Source organism: Pelodiscus sinensis, chromosome 3, assembly GCF_049634645.1.
Source record: "Pelodiscus sinensis isolate JC-2024 chromosome 3, ASM4963464v1, whole genome shotgun sequence".
Classification (NCBI taxonomy): Eukaryota; Metazoa; Chordata; order Testudines; family Trionychidae; genus Pelodiscus; species Pelodiscus sinensis.
In genome coordinates, this window is record NC_134713.1 from 186,875,121 (window position 1) to 186,893,897 (window position 18,777).

At 41.1% G+C, this 18,777-nt stretch overlaps 1 protein-coding gene across 6 annotated transcripts in view; it reads right to left on the minus strand.

Annotated features, from left to right (window-relative positions):
* The window catches only part of MACROD2 (mono-ADP ribosylhydrolase 2), a 1,395,588-nt gene that overhangs the window by 408,399 nt on the left and 968,412 nt on the right, over positions 1–18,777 (minus strand). For all 6 annotated transcript variants that reach the window (XM_075925642.1, XM_075925641.1, XM_075925640.1 and 3 more), the window contains one exon: positions 2,093–2,166. In XM_075925642.1, the coding sequence (XP_075781757.1) occupies positions 2,093–2,166 (74 nt within the window). The remainder of the gene's footprint in view (positions 1–2,092; positions 2,167–18,777) is intronic.

Here is an 18,777-nt window from a genome sequence, read left to right on the forward strand (position 1 = left end):
AGAGGTTTCCAAGAACCAGGGAAGGACATTCTGTCAAGTTAATTGAGGGAGCTAGAAAAGTACTGGGGCAGCACACTGAGCCATAGAGGAGTAGGAAGAAGCAGAGAAAAGGCATCAGCAAGACATAGGTCAGGCAAGAGACAGGCTTCAAGGGTTCAGATAATGTCCAGGGAAATGCATATTCTTTGCATCTTAAAAACAATAGCCCAAGCCATAGGGCAAGATGAGAAAATGGCTTTTGTCTAAAGAACTCTTGCCCATCTGTTTTACTCTGATTTGCAGTCTGCTTTGGCAAAAGAAGTCGGGCTTCCTGAAGCATCTTTAAAAGAACAAATTATAAGGAAGGGAATTGAAGTTAGCAGTACACAAGCTGTGAGAGACACAGATTTACTTCTGGAAAAGGAAAGGTGTTTGTTTGAAATGTGTGGTGAAAAGCACAAAGTGGAAAAAGTATCAGACAACTAAAACACATGGGGCTGGATGGAATATTCTCAGGCTTCATCTTCACTGTGAGTTTTGTCGGTAAAAATTATGCTAATGAGGGACTCATTAGCATAAGTTTCTATCTCATTAGCATATTTTCTGCTGTTTCTTTTTGCGCGAGGGGTTTTAGCGAAGAAACCCCATTTTGCGTAATATTCTTATGCCTCTCCGGAACTGGCATAAGAATCTTGCGCAAAACGGGGTTTATGCTAAAAAAAAAAACCATCCACACCATTTCTTTTTGCACAAAAACCCCTTGCACAAAAGGAAATGGCAGAAAATATGCTAATGAGATTGCGACTTATAATAATGAGTCCCTCTTTAGCATATTTTTTGCCAACAAAACTCGCAGTGAAGAAGAAGCCTCAGTGTCTACCATTGCACCTATTTTAGGATAAACCAGACTCAGAAGCCCAGAGAGGCTTTCAAAAGCAGAAGCACCAAAACAATGGCCTAATTTTCAAAAGAAACAAGCATCTAGAGCACCGACTGATTTCAGTGCTGACATTTTGAAGACCAGGGGAACTCTTGGGTGCTCAGCATTCTGGAGAGTCAGGCTAGTTATTTAGGACTTAAATACAGACACTGAAATATCCATTTAAAAAAAAATCTCAGCATACAATGTGCATTCAATTCTAAAGTCGCTGAAAATAACTTGCTCAATTTATCACTTCATATCCCTATGCTCTGATAAACAGAACCAAAGAGATACATTTCTAAGCTGAAATATAATAGAGATGAATCTTCAGGAAATCATACTAACCTACTCTCTGCAAAATTAAACATTTTGTGAGAAAAGTATTAAACAACTCTAGATTCTTGGAAATCTGCTGGCTGTCAAAATATGGAAACAGGCATGTCTTAAATTTAAGACATTGTGATTATTTTATTCAGTCAGTTGCTTTTTTTCTGCTCAAGTCTCCAGTTCAGTGCCATTGAAAATATTCCATTAGAGTTAAGAAGAAAAACAGAAGAAAAGAGAAACAGAACAGGAGATATAGAGACCACTCTTGAAAGCATTTTGTTTCATAAAAAAAATTCGTAAGAGTACATGTGGAAATAGTCTAGGTCTGTTAAAATTTCACACTTATGTCTAACAGTAGACTAGACAGTTTTGTATGTAAAGCATAAGTGTAATGAAGTGTAAGGGACCTAAAAATTAACACACAGAGAGAATATTACCCTAAAAGCTCTTTGGTATAAACCAGCTTCTAAAATATTCCATCCCTGGTAGCTGTTCCATTGAAGTGCATATACATTCCCTTTACAGGATTCTTTTCATTATTCTATTAAAACTTTGTCTCTCAGGAACAACTTTATGCAAAGAGGTTATTTTACTTTGCCAAGAAATGCCACAACGCACAGGAAATGCACAGTATAATTTCAAATAGAATATATTTCCCATTAGCCTCCATATGGCTTATTAAATATGATCATATTCCTGTTATGTACGGTCCAAAAGATTACTGATGTTTCTCATCAGCTTTGTTGTATTTTAAATAGTCTTGATTTCAAGGGATAACGGGGTAATGATATGCTCTTTCACAATTTTGGGGTCAAACTACGTAATCCCAAAATCTGAGCAGGAAAGTTTTCTTATATGCCATACCTCATTGTGATTCTTGTTCAACCATTCCTTAACAGTGGTAAGGGCAATAACAGCAGCAGGCTCATTTGGAAAACCTGAAAAAGAGTGGAAATAAAAAGAAGAAATAGGTAAAACAGATCTGATAGTGCCCGTGTGCTACAAAGGTTTTTATCAGCAGGAGCTGGGGATTATAATTGGTATACATTTTCCGAAAATCATTTTTCAATGCAGTTTTTTAAACTGAACATATTGCGTTTACAGAGAGATTAATTGCAAGGGCTTTTTAATGAAAATATGTTCCCATTTTTCTTCCAGACATATACCTAGTCATTGTGTTTAATATTGAAGAGTTATATTTTAAAATATCATGGTAAGTGTTTTTTCCCCCAATATTCCAATCAACTTTATTTGGGAAAATTTTATTATTCAAAAGTAGTGGAAACAAAGAAAGTAATAGAGGTCATACCACAGAAGTGGAAATAAAACATTCATACCACGCAAACATGTATTGTGTTTATGCTTCACAGCATATAGAAAAATGTCTTTAGAAATATCTAAGAGTTTTTTAAAAATCTATGATTTTAAAAATTGAGCTGCCCGTGTCCAACTCTGTGAGGGTATGGCTAGACTGCAAAGATTTATCAGAAAAAGATACGCAAAATGCACTCTGCAGGAAATGCACTCTGCATTTTGCGTATCTTTTTCCGACACTTTTGTCAGGAGAGGCTTTTACAAAATTTGGCCTATCTAGACTGGGCCAAATTTTGAACCCCCCACGCCCCCCAAAAAAGCCCCCTTCTTCCTCATGGAAAGAGGAATACAGGGGTTTCCAAAAGAGCACGTTTGCTCTTCTACAAAAAAAAGTGGAAGAGTAAACATATTCCCTGGATGTGGCAGAGATTTTTTGGGATACCTCTGGTATCCCGAAACCTCCCCTCCCACACACACACAGGCTGTGTCTACACTGGGCCACTTATTCCGGAAAATCAGCCTCTTTTCCGGAATAAGCTGCGAGCTGTCTACACTGGCCCTTGAATTTCCGGAAAAGCAACGACGCTCTACTGTACAAAATCAGCCGCTATTCCGGAAAAACTATTCTGCTCCCGCTCGGGCTTGTTTATAAATAAAGCCCTATTTCAGAGGATCTCTTATTCCTACTTCAAAGTAGGACTTCAAAGTAGGAATAAGAGATCCTCCAGAATAGGGCTTTATTCCGGAGGATCGGGCCAGTCTAGACACTTTTTTCCGGCTTTTCCCCAAGCCGGAAAAAAAGCGGCAGACATGTTTATTTAAATCCCGCGGGGGATATTTAAATCCCCCGCGGGATTTCCCTATTCCCACTTTCAAAATTAGCATGCCCCTTCCGAAGAAGGGGCCAGTGTAGACGTAGCCCTGGGCTGTGTCTACACTGGCATGAATTTCCAGAACTGCTTAAAACGGAATACTATTCCATTTTCAGTTTTTCCAGAAAAGGAGCGTCTACATTGGCAGGCTGCTTTTCCAGAAAAGCCCTTTTTCCGGAAAAGCATCTGTGGCCAATGTAGACGTGCTTTTCTGGAAAAGAGCCCCGATCGCCATTTTCGCGATCGGGGCTTTTTTCCGGAAAAGACTACTGGGCTGTCTACACTGGCCTTTTTCCGGAACAGTGTTCTGGAATAAGGACTTATGCCCGAGCGGGAGCAGAATAGTTTTTCCGGAATAGCGGCTGATTTTGTACAGTAGAGCGTCGTTGCTTTTCCGGAAATTCAAGGGCCAGTGTAGACAGCTCGCAGCTTATTCCGGAAAAGTGGCTGATTTTCCGGAACAAGTGGCCCAGTGTAGACACAGCCCAGAGGTTCCCAAGTTCAATTCCATCCAAAGACGACCAAGGTCTGTCAGCATTACATTTGCTCAAAGCTACAATAAAATAGTCTCAATTTTATGAAATTATAAATCTAAGTAAATTGTATTTTATTTAAGAAACTATTTCCATAGTAGGCAAACTTAAATAGAAGTTGATCTACACTACTGGCACTCAATTACCACTAAATAGCCAGGATGTGAAAGAAACAGTTTGAGGAATAAAATAAAAACCCTGAACTCTGCCCAGTATTTCAAAAATTATCAATGCCCAGGTCTATTCTAGGGAGTTGTTTTGAAATAGCTCCCCTTATTTCAAAATAAAAAGTGGAGCATCCACACTACAAAGCCTATTATTTCCAAATACTAACTCCTGCTTTCCACAAGGAATAATGCTAATTTTGAAATAGTTATTTTGAAATAGCAGTAGTGAGGACGCTTCACTGCTGCTATTTTGAAATAACTACTCCCCAAAGACATTCAAAGTAATTACTCCCCAGTGCTTCCTAGGGCTTTAAGTCCAGATAGTGTGTCCACATTAAGGGAGCCTGCCTCAGACTAATTTTGAGGCTTCCTTTCAGTGTGGTCACACTACTTCAAAATAGTTATTCGGGGAGTTATTATTTCAAAATAAGTTATTTCAAAATAATTTCCTAAGATAGACATACCTTTTAAGTCCTCAGAAACTTTTTATGACCACAGTTCCAAAATAACCTAATTATTCTACACTTTTTTCTGGCAATATGAATGAGAAAGTATCACATCGGCTTCACGCATAACTAATACACAATGACAGAAGGATGGAATTTAGCTTGCTATTTTGTACTCTCTGAGCATAAAAGACCTTCCATGTGCCTGCATCCAATGAACAAGAAAACCTTTTGCTTTACAGACTTAGGTGAAGGGAAATGAAGTACAATGTGGTCTTTTAAAACATGTTTTTGTTTTATCTGAAATCTGCATTTGTCAGACATAACCGTCCTTGTCTGCTGCCACCCGCACACATACCATTTCCTTTCTGCAAAAAAGCAATCTCAGTGAGCACATGGGACTCAAATTACTTGAAAGAAATGAGTTTGAGGAGCGTCACAGTTAACCAATTGCTGGAGGAGCAGCTTAGACAATTCTGACTAACGGCTCAATTTCACAAAAGATAAAACAGGTAAAGTAATAAGATCGACATGGTCCCATATTACTGCAGTGAGTGCTCCTCCAGAATACTGAAAAGGACAAGGACACAAAAAGCCAAGGGAGTATTAACCGTAAGGTACAAGCAAATGCTGTATCCACACAGCACGTTCTCTGAATTCTTGGGGATGGGTAGAATTTCTCTAGTGAAGTCTAAAATTTTAATTTTTAAGGAAAAAAATTATTTACACACACACAAACACCCTAATTTGGGACTGTTTTTTCCCAATTTTTTCAGCAGCTATAATGGCAGCATCTTGGAAATAATACTGTGCAGCAACATAAAAACACTGAGGGTATATCTAGACTACATGGCTCTGTCACTAGAGACATGTAGATTAGTTTACTAGACATACCCAAATGAAGCGGCGATCTAAATAATCGCCGCTTCATTTAAATTAACATGGCTGCTGCGCTGAGCTGATCAGCTGTTTGTCGGCTCAGCGCGCTAGTCTGGACGCTCCGCAATTGACATCAAAGGCATTTGTCGACCGCCCCGGTAAACCTCATCCCACAAGGCATAATGGGGCGGTCGACAAATGCCGTTGATGTTGACCGTGGAATGTCCAGACTAGCCCGCTGAACCGACAAACAGCTGATCGGCTCAGCGCGGCAGCCATGTTAATTTAAATGAAGCGGTGATTATTTAGATCGCCGCTTCATTTGGGTATGTCTAGTAAACTAATCTACATGGCTCTGGCGACAGAGCCATGTAGTCTAGACATACCCTGAGAGTCATCTTAGCTGAAATGGAAATTTTGAGCTTCTTCTGGGACTGCAAACTGTCATGCACATTCTGATAGCTGTAGCCATTTTAAAATCTTTTCTCTTTTAATATAGTGATATGTCTATCCCCATTGGCAGGGAGAGGACAGAAGGAAGTAGGGTCTGAGACACAGAGCTCCTATGGGATTTGAAAGAAAGAACTCTAGGCTAGAGTTGCAAGGTGCAAACTGGGCCCCTCTAGTTTCTGCTCCTGCTTCCCTCACAAGTCAGTCGGGAATGCCTCAGGCTGACACAAACACCCGTGTTCTTTATTTGCAGGTCTTTCCCATAATTTCTACCATAGGGTTTTCAACAGCCAGACTTTGCCAGCAGCAGACAAGAGGGCCTCACTCCTCTCTGCATGTGGCCTTTTTCTTTTCCCTTTCTCCTCCCATGGCTTTCTTTCTCCCAGCCTTCATAGCCGCTGGCTTATTAGGCTGGCAGCTGTTTCTCGTTGCCAGGCAAGCACAAGACTGTTCAACCATCTCCCATCCATTCCCCTTTACTGGGGCTGGAGTGACAAGGGGCTGATAAAGCCTCTCTCACACAGCGCCCTGTCACAGCGAGGCTGAGCTTTGTTCTGGAGCTGTTCTTTCACACTGCCAATAAAAGATCTCCAGAAAATGGGGGTGAGGACACTAAACTAGTGTGGTTTTTTGTGCTAGAGTGAGAAAGGACTTCAGCCATAACAATACCCTGGAGGCTACAGTGCCATGCCATACTGCTAAAACTCTCTGGTACAGATGTTAACTACAATGAGAAAAGGGTATTTGCCAGCACTGTAGGAACTCCACCTCCCCAAGTGATGGTAGCCAGGTTGACGGAAGCATTCTTCTGTCAGCCTAGTTGCATCAGCATTGGGGATAGTTTAGATGTTGGCTATGTCTCCACAGGAAAGATATGGTGATAAGAGTACTGTCAGCAAAAAAGAAAGTTAACAAATCATATTTACACTGCCACCCTGTAAGCCGATACCACATGGTTGTTGAATGTGCCTTTGGCAGATTGCAAGGGAGATGGAGGTGTCTCTATGGTAGTCTGGAGCTTCTTGGAGGACCATATTCCCAAGATTGTGGCCACATGCTGTTGCTTACATAATTTCAAGGACCTTCTCTGCCTGATTTGGAAGAGGGAATTGAATCTGGGTTTTCCCTAGCCCAGATGAGTGCCCTAATCATTGGGCACCATTTAACCATTTAAATCAAAACATGTCTGTGTAAGGTTTCACTTTTGATAATTTTTTCTGATAAACGTTTCATTGCCAAAATTCCCAACCAGCTCTCAGTCTGAATGAACTGCATTCTTTGTACACCTTTGCACACGTGTGTGCATAAAGAACTTAGTAATAGCCTGTGAAAGTGTGAAAGAACTTTGAACATGCATGCTTTGGTATCTGTTTCAGGATATTTTATCCTTTTTCTTCCTGGGAATTACAACAGTGACCAGAGGAATTTTTTCTGAAACAACTTTATGCTATGCAAGCTGTTCTACCTACCATTATCATAATTTCCAGAGGGGAGATGATAAAATAATTACTTTGAATAATTTCAAAGATATCATATAAAAGGAAGCTCATTTTTTAGGGAAGGAAAATGGGGAGTAGTGGAAGGTGAAGGGGATGGTTACTGAGGAAATACGTTGGGATCTCCACTCCATATTCTGTTATTTTCTGGAAGATAATTAGCACGATTTACTCCGAAGGATAAAGAGAGAACACAAAACTCTCCTTCTTCATTAATTTATGGAGATCCTGATGCAATTCCCAGAAGTCACACACTTTGTTGTAAATATACAACTTCTTATGCTGGAGAAATTTACCGGAGGAACATCTACGCTATCGTTAAGCAGCACTGCATGCCTAATTTGCCTGTTCAGTATGTGGAAAATGTACACTATAACTTGTCCAGTGAATAACCGTATAATGAGGATTTTGTGAGAGAATATTAATGGAGTTCTATTTTAGCAACTTCCACATTGTATTGAGACACTAAGGGTTTTATTACTTAGAATTGACCTAAAGTAAAGTTAAATACTAAGGGTGAAAAATGTTACTGTCAGTAAATATGCAACCAAACCAGCCCATTAACAGCACACACAAGTACTGAACAGTCCACATTTAATATGATACACTTTAAGATGCTAGAAAATGGCAATTTCTACTAGCATACAATATTACCTGAAACATGCCAAGGAAGAGATTCACTTCAATGACTCTAAACTATGGATAAGTGGCAAACTGAGTCAATTTTACAGAGACTCCTACTGTTGTCTATAAATTTACCCATAGAAGGAAACAAGTCTGAAATGGAGCTTGCAAACATAATCCATCTGCTGTGTAGTTACTAATTCATTTCAGACAGCTTCGTAGTCTTCTGTGGCTTCTAAAAAAAGGATGTCTTTGTCCTTAATTTACATGTTTTTTAATGCTTTGCTTTAAAACAATTTATGAAACAGAAGTGAACACAGGACAAAGTATTATTATGAGTCTCTGATAATCAGAAAAGTAATTAAGAAGACATGTTTCCATTTGCACCAAGATGTGCTAGTTAGTCGATTTCTACTGCTTTCACAAGTCTCACCTGATTCCTGCTGATTTATCAATATGAAAAGATAAAAAAGACTCATATTTGTTTTACAAACTTTTCAACTCTATTCAATAACGTTGAACGTAAAATCTAATAACAGTAACTTAATAAATCATTTTTATGTACTTTGGGATTACGCACAAACTATTTCAGCAGGCATTATCATATGCTGGTTAATTTTGCCAGCATTTAAGTGTTCAGTATGGAGAAAATAAGCAAAAGCAGCATATGGTGGTGATGCTGATGGGGCAATAAAAGACTATTTTTTCCAGGTTCATCTTAAAGGGTATGTGTGTGCAACGTTCACCCCTTAGTATTCTGAAACTACACATCACTAGCAAGGGATGCAACTCTGTCCTGAATACACCACAGAACAGTGAACAACTGGTCTTCATGATGCTCATGTGGATTAAGCTGAGCTATTGATGTCATTGTAATCATAGCACTAGAAGTGTATCATCAGATACAATGACGAAAAGAGACAAAAGGCCCATACTTCCTAACCCTACCTCAGGCAGAGCTTGCAATACCCACAGTTGCCCTTCAGTTGTGAAAACCGCAAGATCATAATCACCTACTGCTGGGATAACTCATTACAATGGTAAATCTGACCTTTTTGGAAGCAAAGATGCTAGTGTTTTACCAACTAAGCTTAGGGTTTTTTGCCCGAGGCTTGAGATGTCGCATTGACACACAAGCTGCTTGCTTGGCCATTTTTCTTTGTATTGATTTATATTCTCACCTTGAAAAAGAAAGTTTCATATTTTGGATCAATTGGAGTGGAAGGTAGGTATAGGACATATGAACTTCTCATCAAATGAACTATTTTTTTTAAACTTATACAACCACAACATCTCTCACAACTACTTCCGTCCCTAAAATGAGTTTCTTTCACTAATGTAGTTAAACGCAGTATTAGTAAAACAGTTACTTCTCTGACATCTAGGTAGCATGACTGCAGCTATATTAGTGTAGGTTGTGGCATGTACCAAGGTGACAATTAATTAGCATGTGTCAAACACCCTAGCCAAAAGAAATGAGAAACCTCACATAATGCATATGTGAAAATGTCTCAAGAAAGTTTCATGTCTTCATACTTCTGTCAAGCAGGCGAATGTACCTTTTAAATCTCTCCTCACTAGAAAATGCACGACTTCTCCAGCAGCAGTTGAAAACTAAATACACTTTTGAAAGAGTGATTGCATATATATTCAGTGCAAGTCTCAGATAGTAAGCAGGCAGTTGGCAGAGAGTAATAAATACAAGAAGTATAAACCCAGGAAATGCAGTGAGGAATAAGGATGAATGAATCCTACCCCAAAACACTCCCAGATGGCAGTGGATTGAAAAAAAAAAAGTAAAGTACCCATCTCTCATAAAGAGCCACACTCCAGACAAATGGACCACCACAGGTATAGCCACACACAAGTCAAACAGGTACCAGAAGGCATCAGTTTCCAACAGGTAACAGACGGTGTCACTTTCCTTACCTGTCTAGCTAAAGTAAGATAATTTGTGGGCTGAAACACAATGATTGTCCTCACAATAGCCCTGTCTGAAGCAAAATCTAGCAGAGAAATCAACCAATGTGGACTCACTGTTAGACTGAGTAACAGTTATCTCTTGTCAAATCAGCACAGCAATCATCATCTAGAATTTCAGAATTTTTGTCTGTAAGTGTTACTAGGCAAAGCAGAGCCTACATCTTCAAGCCAACGGTGTCAACTAGAGATCAATGTTTCAGGCCACTCTAAAAAAGGTTCACGAGAAAAGAACATCACCCATTGTACCCATTAAACAAACAAGTTACATTTTGTCCACATTCACTTTTTTGATATTGAATATCAATATTCGGAGGAAATCAAATTCTAATCATATTAACTGCACAAGATGAGGATAGGTACCAGATACTATCGTTTTGGGAGACCTATGAGCACGTAGTGATAGAGAGCAGAGCTACGCAACATTTTTCAACTGAGTAGTTTATTAGCTGAAAAATGTAGTTTTGGGGTGATCAGACTATTTGATTTCAAATGGAATTTGCCCGCGAGTTTCAGGAAAAAAAAGTTTAAAAATTTTCAAAAGAAAACGTTTCAAGTTTGTTTGAGAACAATAGTTCACTTAGAAATTTAACAAGATTCATTTAAAGAAACACTAGCATGGGGGTTAAACACAGCCAAAAATCTACAGAAAACAAAAATATCTGAAGAATAATTTCATTTGACCCAAAACTAGTTTTTTTTTTCAGTTCTGCCAACAAACCCAAAAATCATTTATTCACTCAGCTTTAACAGAGAGACTCACACAAACATGCTATGTTTGCACTGAGGAAAAGATACAAAATGAATTCTGTATTTATACCACTGCTGTCTGATGTACAACATCCTGAAACATTACAAATTGTGAAATTTTACCAAAGGGACATATTTACACTAGCAACTACTGAGAGGTGCAGTTTTTCCATGAGTTGTAGGACATGCCCACATGCAGGAGACACTGTATCACAATGCTGGTTGTCTGAGGAATCATGTCTTTCTCTTCAAGAATATCATTTTTCTACAGTAAGAAGAGTGCATTTGTAGTAGTAGATGGGATTTTAGCCTCATTTCTCTTTAAGGTTTGTAGAGAGCTTTGTGTAGCGGTCATGTCAGAGGTGCTTGAGTACTCTAAGGTTCCTTTTAAAAAATATAACAGACAAGCTTCTCCTTGGAAATACTTTGACAATCCAACTGCTTCATCGCTGTGATGGTTAATGTGTTAGAAAAAAGTCCATTGTATTTCTCAGAATATATCTGAAATGCACAAGGGAAGCGATGGAACACCAAGCAAAGCACAATAATGGAATAATAAAGGGAAAGTCCCCAAAACACTGAGGAAATTTTTGCAGACTTCACTGTGGTGTCAAGAGGGCTGTGCATGTATATTTAGAACACACACGGAGAATGAAAAAACTCTCCATATGTGAGAGATTCTTAATCATGTGCATACTACCACATTTACCCAGTGTTGCTCAGGGTAGAGAGCTGAGGGGCTACAGGAGGAAAGACTTAGGCTTGCAGGGAGGAGGGACTCAGAGCTGGGGGCTGAAGGTGTGTCTGTGGGGGAGGTGCAGGAATCAGGGCAGCGGGTGGGGGCTCAGGGCAGGGAGTACAGAGTGCAGGACGTTGGGTGATCCCTGGGGACTGTTGGGCCAATGGGGGCCACACTGCCCAGCCTCTAGCTATCCAGGGCTGGCCAGGGCAGCTGGGGTCCATGCTGCCTGGATGGCAGCTCCTCAGGGCTAAACAGGGCAGCAGGGGACGCACAGCCCAGATATCGGCTCCCCATGACTGGATGGGTCCACAGGGGCCGTGGCTTCCTGAGGTTGGCCTAGGCAGCGCAGGCCAGGCTGCTCAGACAGCAACTCCCCAGGGCTACTAGAGCAATAGCGGGGGGAGGGTGTTGCCTGGTTGGTGGGTCCCCAAGACTGGCTGGGACAAAGGAGACTGCACTACCTGGATGGCAGCTTGAGGGGCTGGCCAGTGTAGAAGGGGCACAGTGCTGCCCGTCCAATGGCTCACCAGCCTGGGAACCTTACCTGTGTATGGTGGCCAGCAACATCCTGAGCCTCTCCCCATCTGGCTACTCTTTACCAGTGTGTCCCCCTGTGGTCATTCTGAAGTATAACTGTGCCTCTTAGCAGACCCCTCTGCATTTTATGAGGGACAAAAATCATATTCTAGGCAAATCCCATTGTGCTGGCACAACCAAACCCTGACCTTGCTTTAAATTATGATAAGCAGACGATGCCTACCAAATTTGGTGGTCCTAGCTCTTATGTTTAGGAGTTCTCGAATAAACAGACTCACTGACAGACACACAATATTCTCTCAGAAATATAGTAGATATATTTGTAAGTATAGATATCAATGGTAATCAAATATAGTTGACCCTCAGAGTTTATGAACAGTTACAGATTGACCAGGCAACTGACCAGTCAACCAGGCACCTCATTTGGAACCAGAATTACACAATCAGACAGCAGCAGAGACAAAAAAAAAAAAAAAAAAAAGAGGCAGGACTGTGTTAAATGTGAACTACTGAAAATAATTAAGAGGGAAGCAACATTTTTCTGCTGCATAATAAAATTTCAAAGCTGCTTTAAGTCAATGTTCAGTTGTAAACTTTTGAAGGGACAACCATAATGTTTATTCAGAGTTATGAACATTTCAGAGTATGAATGACTATTCCGGAGGTGTTTGTAGCTCTAAGGTACTACTATACTGTGTGTGTACTGTGCTTTAGTGATCAAAAAGTGTACCAAAAAATTAGACTGCTTTCCTAAAATGTGCCTGCCTACACAGTTAGGATGTGTATTCAGAGATTTAAAAACAATCAGTCTATAATACTATAAATCTAACGCATCCACACAAACTCTAAGGCCTGGTCTATACTACAATGGAAGGTCAACTTACGATATGTCAACTCTAGCTACGTTAATTACATAGCTGAAGTTGACATATCTTAAATTGTATTTCCATGCCATCCACACAGTGGGAGGACAATGGAAATAAACACTCCAGTCGACTTACCTTACTCCATGTGAGGAGCAGAAGTGCTGATGGGGGTGCCCTCTGAGTTTGATTTTGTGGGTCTATCCGCGTAGTATAGATATGGCCTTCATCACTATAGTCTAGAGACATGGTTCTCAGCGCTCTCCCTACTAGCAGAATTCCAGCATCCTCCTCCCTTCTAGCTGTAGCAATATAAGAAAAGTGGGTGCTCATGACTCCAAGACACCTATGCCTGCCGGGCCTAGAATTGTATAATTGTGCTTGTAGAATGTATCCAGAGTAGTTGTCTGCTTTGAACAGAGATAGACTATTATTTCATTTCACGAGAAGTCCAGTTGGCCTGTAGTAGAAAATTAGTTTTATTTCTCAGTAGATTCCCTAGATTAAATCTTAGCATCAATGAAGTCGATGACAAAGATTCCATTGGCTGTAATGGGGCCAGAATTTTATTCTGTGTGGGTAAAAGTCCTAGAGTGGGAAAAAAGTCCACATTTCCTTTGCATCTGCAGATCTAGGTAACTGCCTCATCCTTGCAGGTCTCTCTCTTTGACATCCTTTACAATAGTGAGAGTATACATGGAAATTGGCTAAAAAATATTCAGAGAAAACAAGCTACTCAATTCCACTAAAGACTTGAGGGGAAAAAAGGTCACACCCATGTCTTGTCACATCAACACTGCCCTTTAAAACCACTTCCACCTTACTCTGTCATTCTGGCTCTTCTGCTTTCTAGTGCAGCCCTGAAACCTAGTAGGATTATCAGAAACCAACAGAGTATTCAATGAAAGCTCTACACATAAAAGAAGAAACAAAAAAGTATAGCATTATTTCTACTGAAGCATAGTTCTTATCTCCTTTCTAACAAGGCTGCAGACAAAAAAAATCAAAGATTTGCTAAGAGAGCACTGAGAGCCAGCGGAAAACTACACAGGTGCTTAGTTCCTTCTGAAAAACCAGAACCAAAATTTCCTTTTATCATTTTCTCCTAAAGTCTTCTCTGGAAAACTGGAAAGAAGTTATAGCATCCTGATCCTGGGAAGATTGGGTGAAAAGTAAGATATTATCAGAGACATATTCAGCCTAGTTAGTATGCTCTTTTAGCAAATGCAGTTTTGATTTTTTGTTTGTATACATCATTCAGACGGATTTTTCACCTTGCCCATGGTAATGATCATTCATTCATTGGCAATCCCTAGATTTGATGATGATCTCTACCACAGATTTATGTATGGGTCCCAAGATGACTCAACAGTCTTATCCTGGAACTGCAACTCCACCCGCAATAGGTACAGAAATATTGCAGCAGGCCAACTGCCTGCTAAAGGATAGTTCTTTCGTCTTCCTTCCTTCTCTCTCTATTTTCAGCTTTGAGAGAAAGGTGCTTTTCCTTGAAGCAGACCACATCCTGATGGAGGATACAGTGCCATTGGGGTCAATTGATGACTTGCTCCACCCAGCTTGCTGTATCCATATCAGTTTTCTTAAGATACACTTTTAGTGTGTCTATGTTACATTTCCTCTAACCAAAGTGGGGTCACTGAGCATGGCTGAGCTGAGAGTAGAGAACTTATTTTGGGAGGTCTATAGAGTCTAGCAGCCACAATGTCCAGACCAGCAAAACTCGTGCATGGAAAATCGGTGCTTCAATGCTGGTGACATTGGCTTCAGCAAGGATGGTGGCTTTAGTGCAGCCATCTTGCCTCTTGACACAAAGGGATCTTCCAGAGGCATCATTGGTGGTATCTCGCCAGACTCCTGAAGTGCTGACAAAAGATCACCCAGGTTTTTCATCCATAAAGACAATTGTCTTGTAAACCTGGATCTTGGTGTCCTGCCATAGGTCACAATTCACGTCAGAGTCATTTTCCAAAGGAAGCACTTACGCTCTGGATTTTTTTTCTTAATCGCTGACTAAGACTTAGAAAATAGTGCTAGCAACATAATAAAGGGTCACGCAGACCAGCATCGACAATAGTTGAAAGCTGAAATACTTCCAGACAGACAGCTCAAAAATATCACTACGTTTTCGAAGCAGGGAGCGTGGGGTGGGGAGCCTCCTGTAATCAGTACTTAAAGGCCACTGTTTTTCTCTTTATATTAGATCATTCTCTGTGACAAACCTACACTGCATGAATCTTGCTAAAAATGCAAGTGTGTATAGTATTTCTGACATGACATATCAGTGCATTTCCTCAACATTTTCTGCATCAAATTTTAAATGAAACATATTTTTTCTCCTCACCTAGATGCAGTAATTCTTTCAGCATAATTTTTGTAGAGATCAATTAGTTGACATGAGATGAGGTCCATCTGGAAATATTTCTCTCTTTTTTGTCCAGCAGGTTCACAACTGTATTTGTTTTACTCATAATGTAAATATCAGCAGCCGATCAGTTTTCTCTGACTACTTAACTTTATTCTGGACTGTATCATACAGATTGGGGAGCTCAAAACAAAGTACATGGAAACATCATGCAGTGAGTATTTACTTGCTCCACTGTTGCATTTATCATTTATGCTATGTTTAGACTACAGAGTTTTTTTGGGAAAATGGCCATTTTTCCGAAAAAACTCACGGAGTGTCCACACCTCAAGTATGTTTTTGTGCAAAAAAATTAAAAGAACAGATGGTTTTTTCCAGCTTAGGTATTCCTCATTCTACGAGGAAGAACACCTTTTCGCAAAAGAGTGTGTGGGGACGGGGAAGAGGGTGTTTTTGTGTAAAAAGAGGAAAGAGGAATAAGCACGGGTGCCCTGGTGGCCATTCTGTGCATAGCAATTAGAGCTTACTTTCAAAAGCGCATCCATGCAGTCTGGATGCTCTCTTTCGCAAAAGCGCATCGCTTTTTTGATGCGCTTTTGCAGTGTGGATGCGCTCTTGCGCAAGAAGCTTTTGCGGAAGACCTTTTTTGATAAAAGCTGATTGTGAAAGAAGCCTGCTGTCTAGACATAGTCTTACTGATGGTGCTGTCTAGGAAATCAGTCACGTAAATACATTTAAATAAATCAGTTCTAGAGGGATGGCATCATAGGAAAACCTACTCTCAAATCATCCAGAATACAACAAAATTCTCACAATATAAGACCCTGAACATCCAAACATGCATGTGACTAAACATTCTGCTCTTCATAGGACTACTCACATGTGCAAATGTTCCCACAATCCAGACCTACACTGTATAATAGACCGAAGTATAATAATTTATCAGAAAATTCCCCTGAAGTTACATTTCCTCTCCCATCTCTTTTTTCTGTTATCAGAGCTGATTCTCATTTACATAACTTGTACTATTTACTCCCACTATAAGACCTTTTTCCACACTTTCAGCAGCATAAAAAAGCTAAAAAGTAAATGAAAATCAAGCCTCTCATCTCCAATATTGGTTAGATTTTTTTTTTAGCCAAACAAACTAATAAATATCCTAGGTTTTATCATATTCCCTGGCTTTAAAAAGATCATACAATTAATTGTTAAACATTTTTAAATATCCTTTTCTGCTAACACCTTGCATTTGCATTTCACTCACAATTATGCAGTTTCTGAATTTTGCATACTTCAATCAAAAAGGAAATTAAATAAGTAGTTTAATAGCACTTCCAATCCCACAAGTTCAAATCCAATTTAATCTTGATATGAACTTTAAAGTCTTATTAACACTTGTTTTAAATAGCATATTCAGCATGTACCCAAAATAGTTGTCAAAGTATGGTGCTGAAATTTTTTAGCATCATTATAGTGGCAAAATGTGTTTTGCTTTACTGGATATTGGAAGTTCTTCTTACTGAGGAAGATTTATCATAACAAGTATGTCAAAATCTCTTCTTCCCAACCTCTGTAGGCCTGACTCTTAAGTGGAATCATTTAATTTGTCTGAAGATACCCTTCAGGAAAAATAATTTGGCCATTTACCATACATTCTTTTACAATTTCTTCTGCAAAAGTATCAGTGTAAATAAGCATGGCCCCACTTAGAAAAATGGGTTCTATCTGAAAAAACAAAGGATCTGAAAAGAAGCCATCTGTTCAACAGCTCAGTACAAATAAAGAGCTGGTGTGGACAACTGAAATTTAAATTACTTACTACCCACCAGACAAGTTGATGACCTGTACTTAAAAATCAGACATTTCCAACCTGAGCCTTTCAGTGAAAATTGGCCCAGCCACCTCAATTTCCTTGTAAATGTAGCCAAGACGCAGAAGAAACGAAGGATTTTCCTACTACTCTGTCACACTTCTCCTGTGGTTCCACTCAGCTAATTATGCCCTTCACTGAATCTCAGGGAAAGTACATTTTCCAGTTAGGCATCAATATTTTAGATATATGACAAATTGTCTTAGAAAATAAAATTCCTGGATTGAATACAGGGCATGGCAAGTTGCAGGTATATAAGGAGACAATATTGAAGCCAGCAGAAAGTAGGAAAGCACATAAGCTTTCTAGATGTAGAGACAGACAAACAAAAACAAGTTAGCTAAGAAGAACTTTTTACATTATTGTTATAGAATGCATGAACTATAATCAAGACAATCTATACAGGAAGAAAATAATGGTGTTAGATAATTTAAATTGCATTGGCTTTGCATAGCAAAAGGGCCTTTCACTTGATCCTGCTATTTTCAGTGTACAGGCAGTCCCCGGGTTACGTACAAGATAGGGACTATAGGTTTGTTCTTAAGTTGAATTTGTATGTAAGTCGGAACTGGCTCCAGATTCAGCTGCTGCCACTGAAACTGACCAGGGGCTGACTACAGGAAGCCGGAGGCAGAGTTGCTCTGCTCCCAGCTTCCTGGAATCAGCCTGATCAGTTTCAACAGCTGCTGAATCTGGAGCCTGGGTCAGAACAGCTGGGGCGCTGCCTGGTAGGTTCCCACAGTACCAACCCGGCAGCACCCCAGCTGCTCTACCCGAGGCGTCCCGCAACAAAAGCCTGGTCTGCTGGGGGGGGGGGGGCGCACTAGCTGCGCCCCCTCCCCCCCCAGCAGACCAGGGAGACCCGAGCAAAGCCGCACAGGCGGAGGGACCCAGTTCCCCTGCGGCTTTGCTCCTGTCCCCCCCCAGCACACCAGGGAGACCCGAGCAAAGCCGCACAGGTGGAGGGACCCCGCCGCCCGTGTGGCTTTGCTCCTTTGCCCCCGAGCAAAGCCGCACAGGCGGCGGGATGCCGCCTGTGCGGCTTTGCTCCTGTCTCCCTGGTCTGCTGGGGGGGTCCAGCAAAGCCGCTGGACCCCCCCCAGCAGACCAGGGACACCCGAGCAAAGCCGTCCCTGGGCAGCTTTGCTCATTTTCCCGGGAGCAAAGCCGCCCAGGCGGTGGGACCCCCACCACCTGGGCGGCTTTGCTCCTGTCCCCCTGGTCTGCTGGGGGGATCCAGAAAAGCCACTGGACCGCCCCCCAGCAGACCAGGGGGACAGGAGCAAAGCCGCCCAGGCAGCGGGAGTCCCGCTGCCTGGGCGGCTTTGCTCCCGGGTAAACGAGCAAAGCCGCCCAGGCGGCGGCTTTGCTCGGGTGTCCCTGGTCTGCTGGGGGGGGGGGGTCCAGCGGCTTTGCTGGACCCCCCCAGCAGACCAGGGAGACCGGGAGAAGCTTTTCTCGCCCCGGAGGATATGGGCGGCGACCCGCTGCCTGTGAGCTCCGGGGTGAGAAAAGCCCCGTTCGCAAGTGCGGATCCGACATAAGTCGGATCCGCGTAAGTCGGGGACTGCCTGTATCTTCCTGGACTTCCATCATAGACTTATGCAACTGAAAATGCTGTTTTGTCTCAATTGATCTTCCAC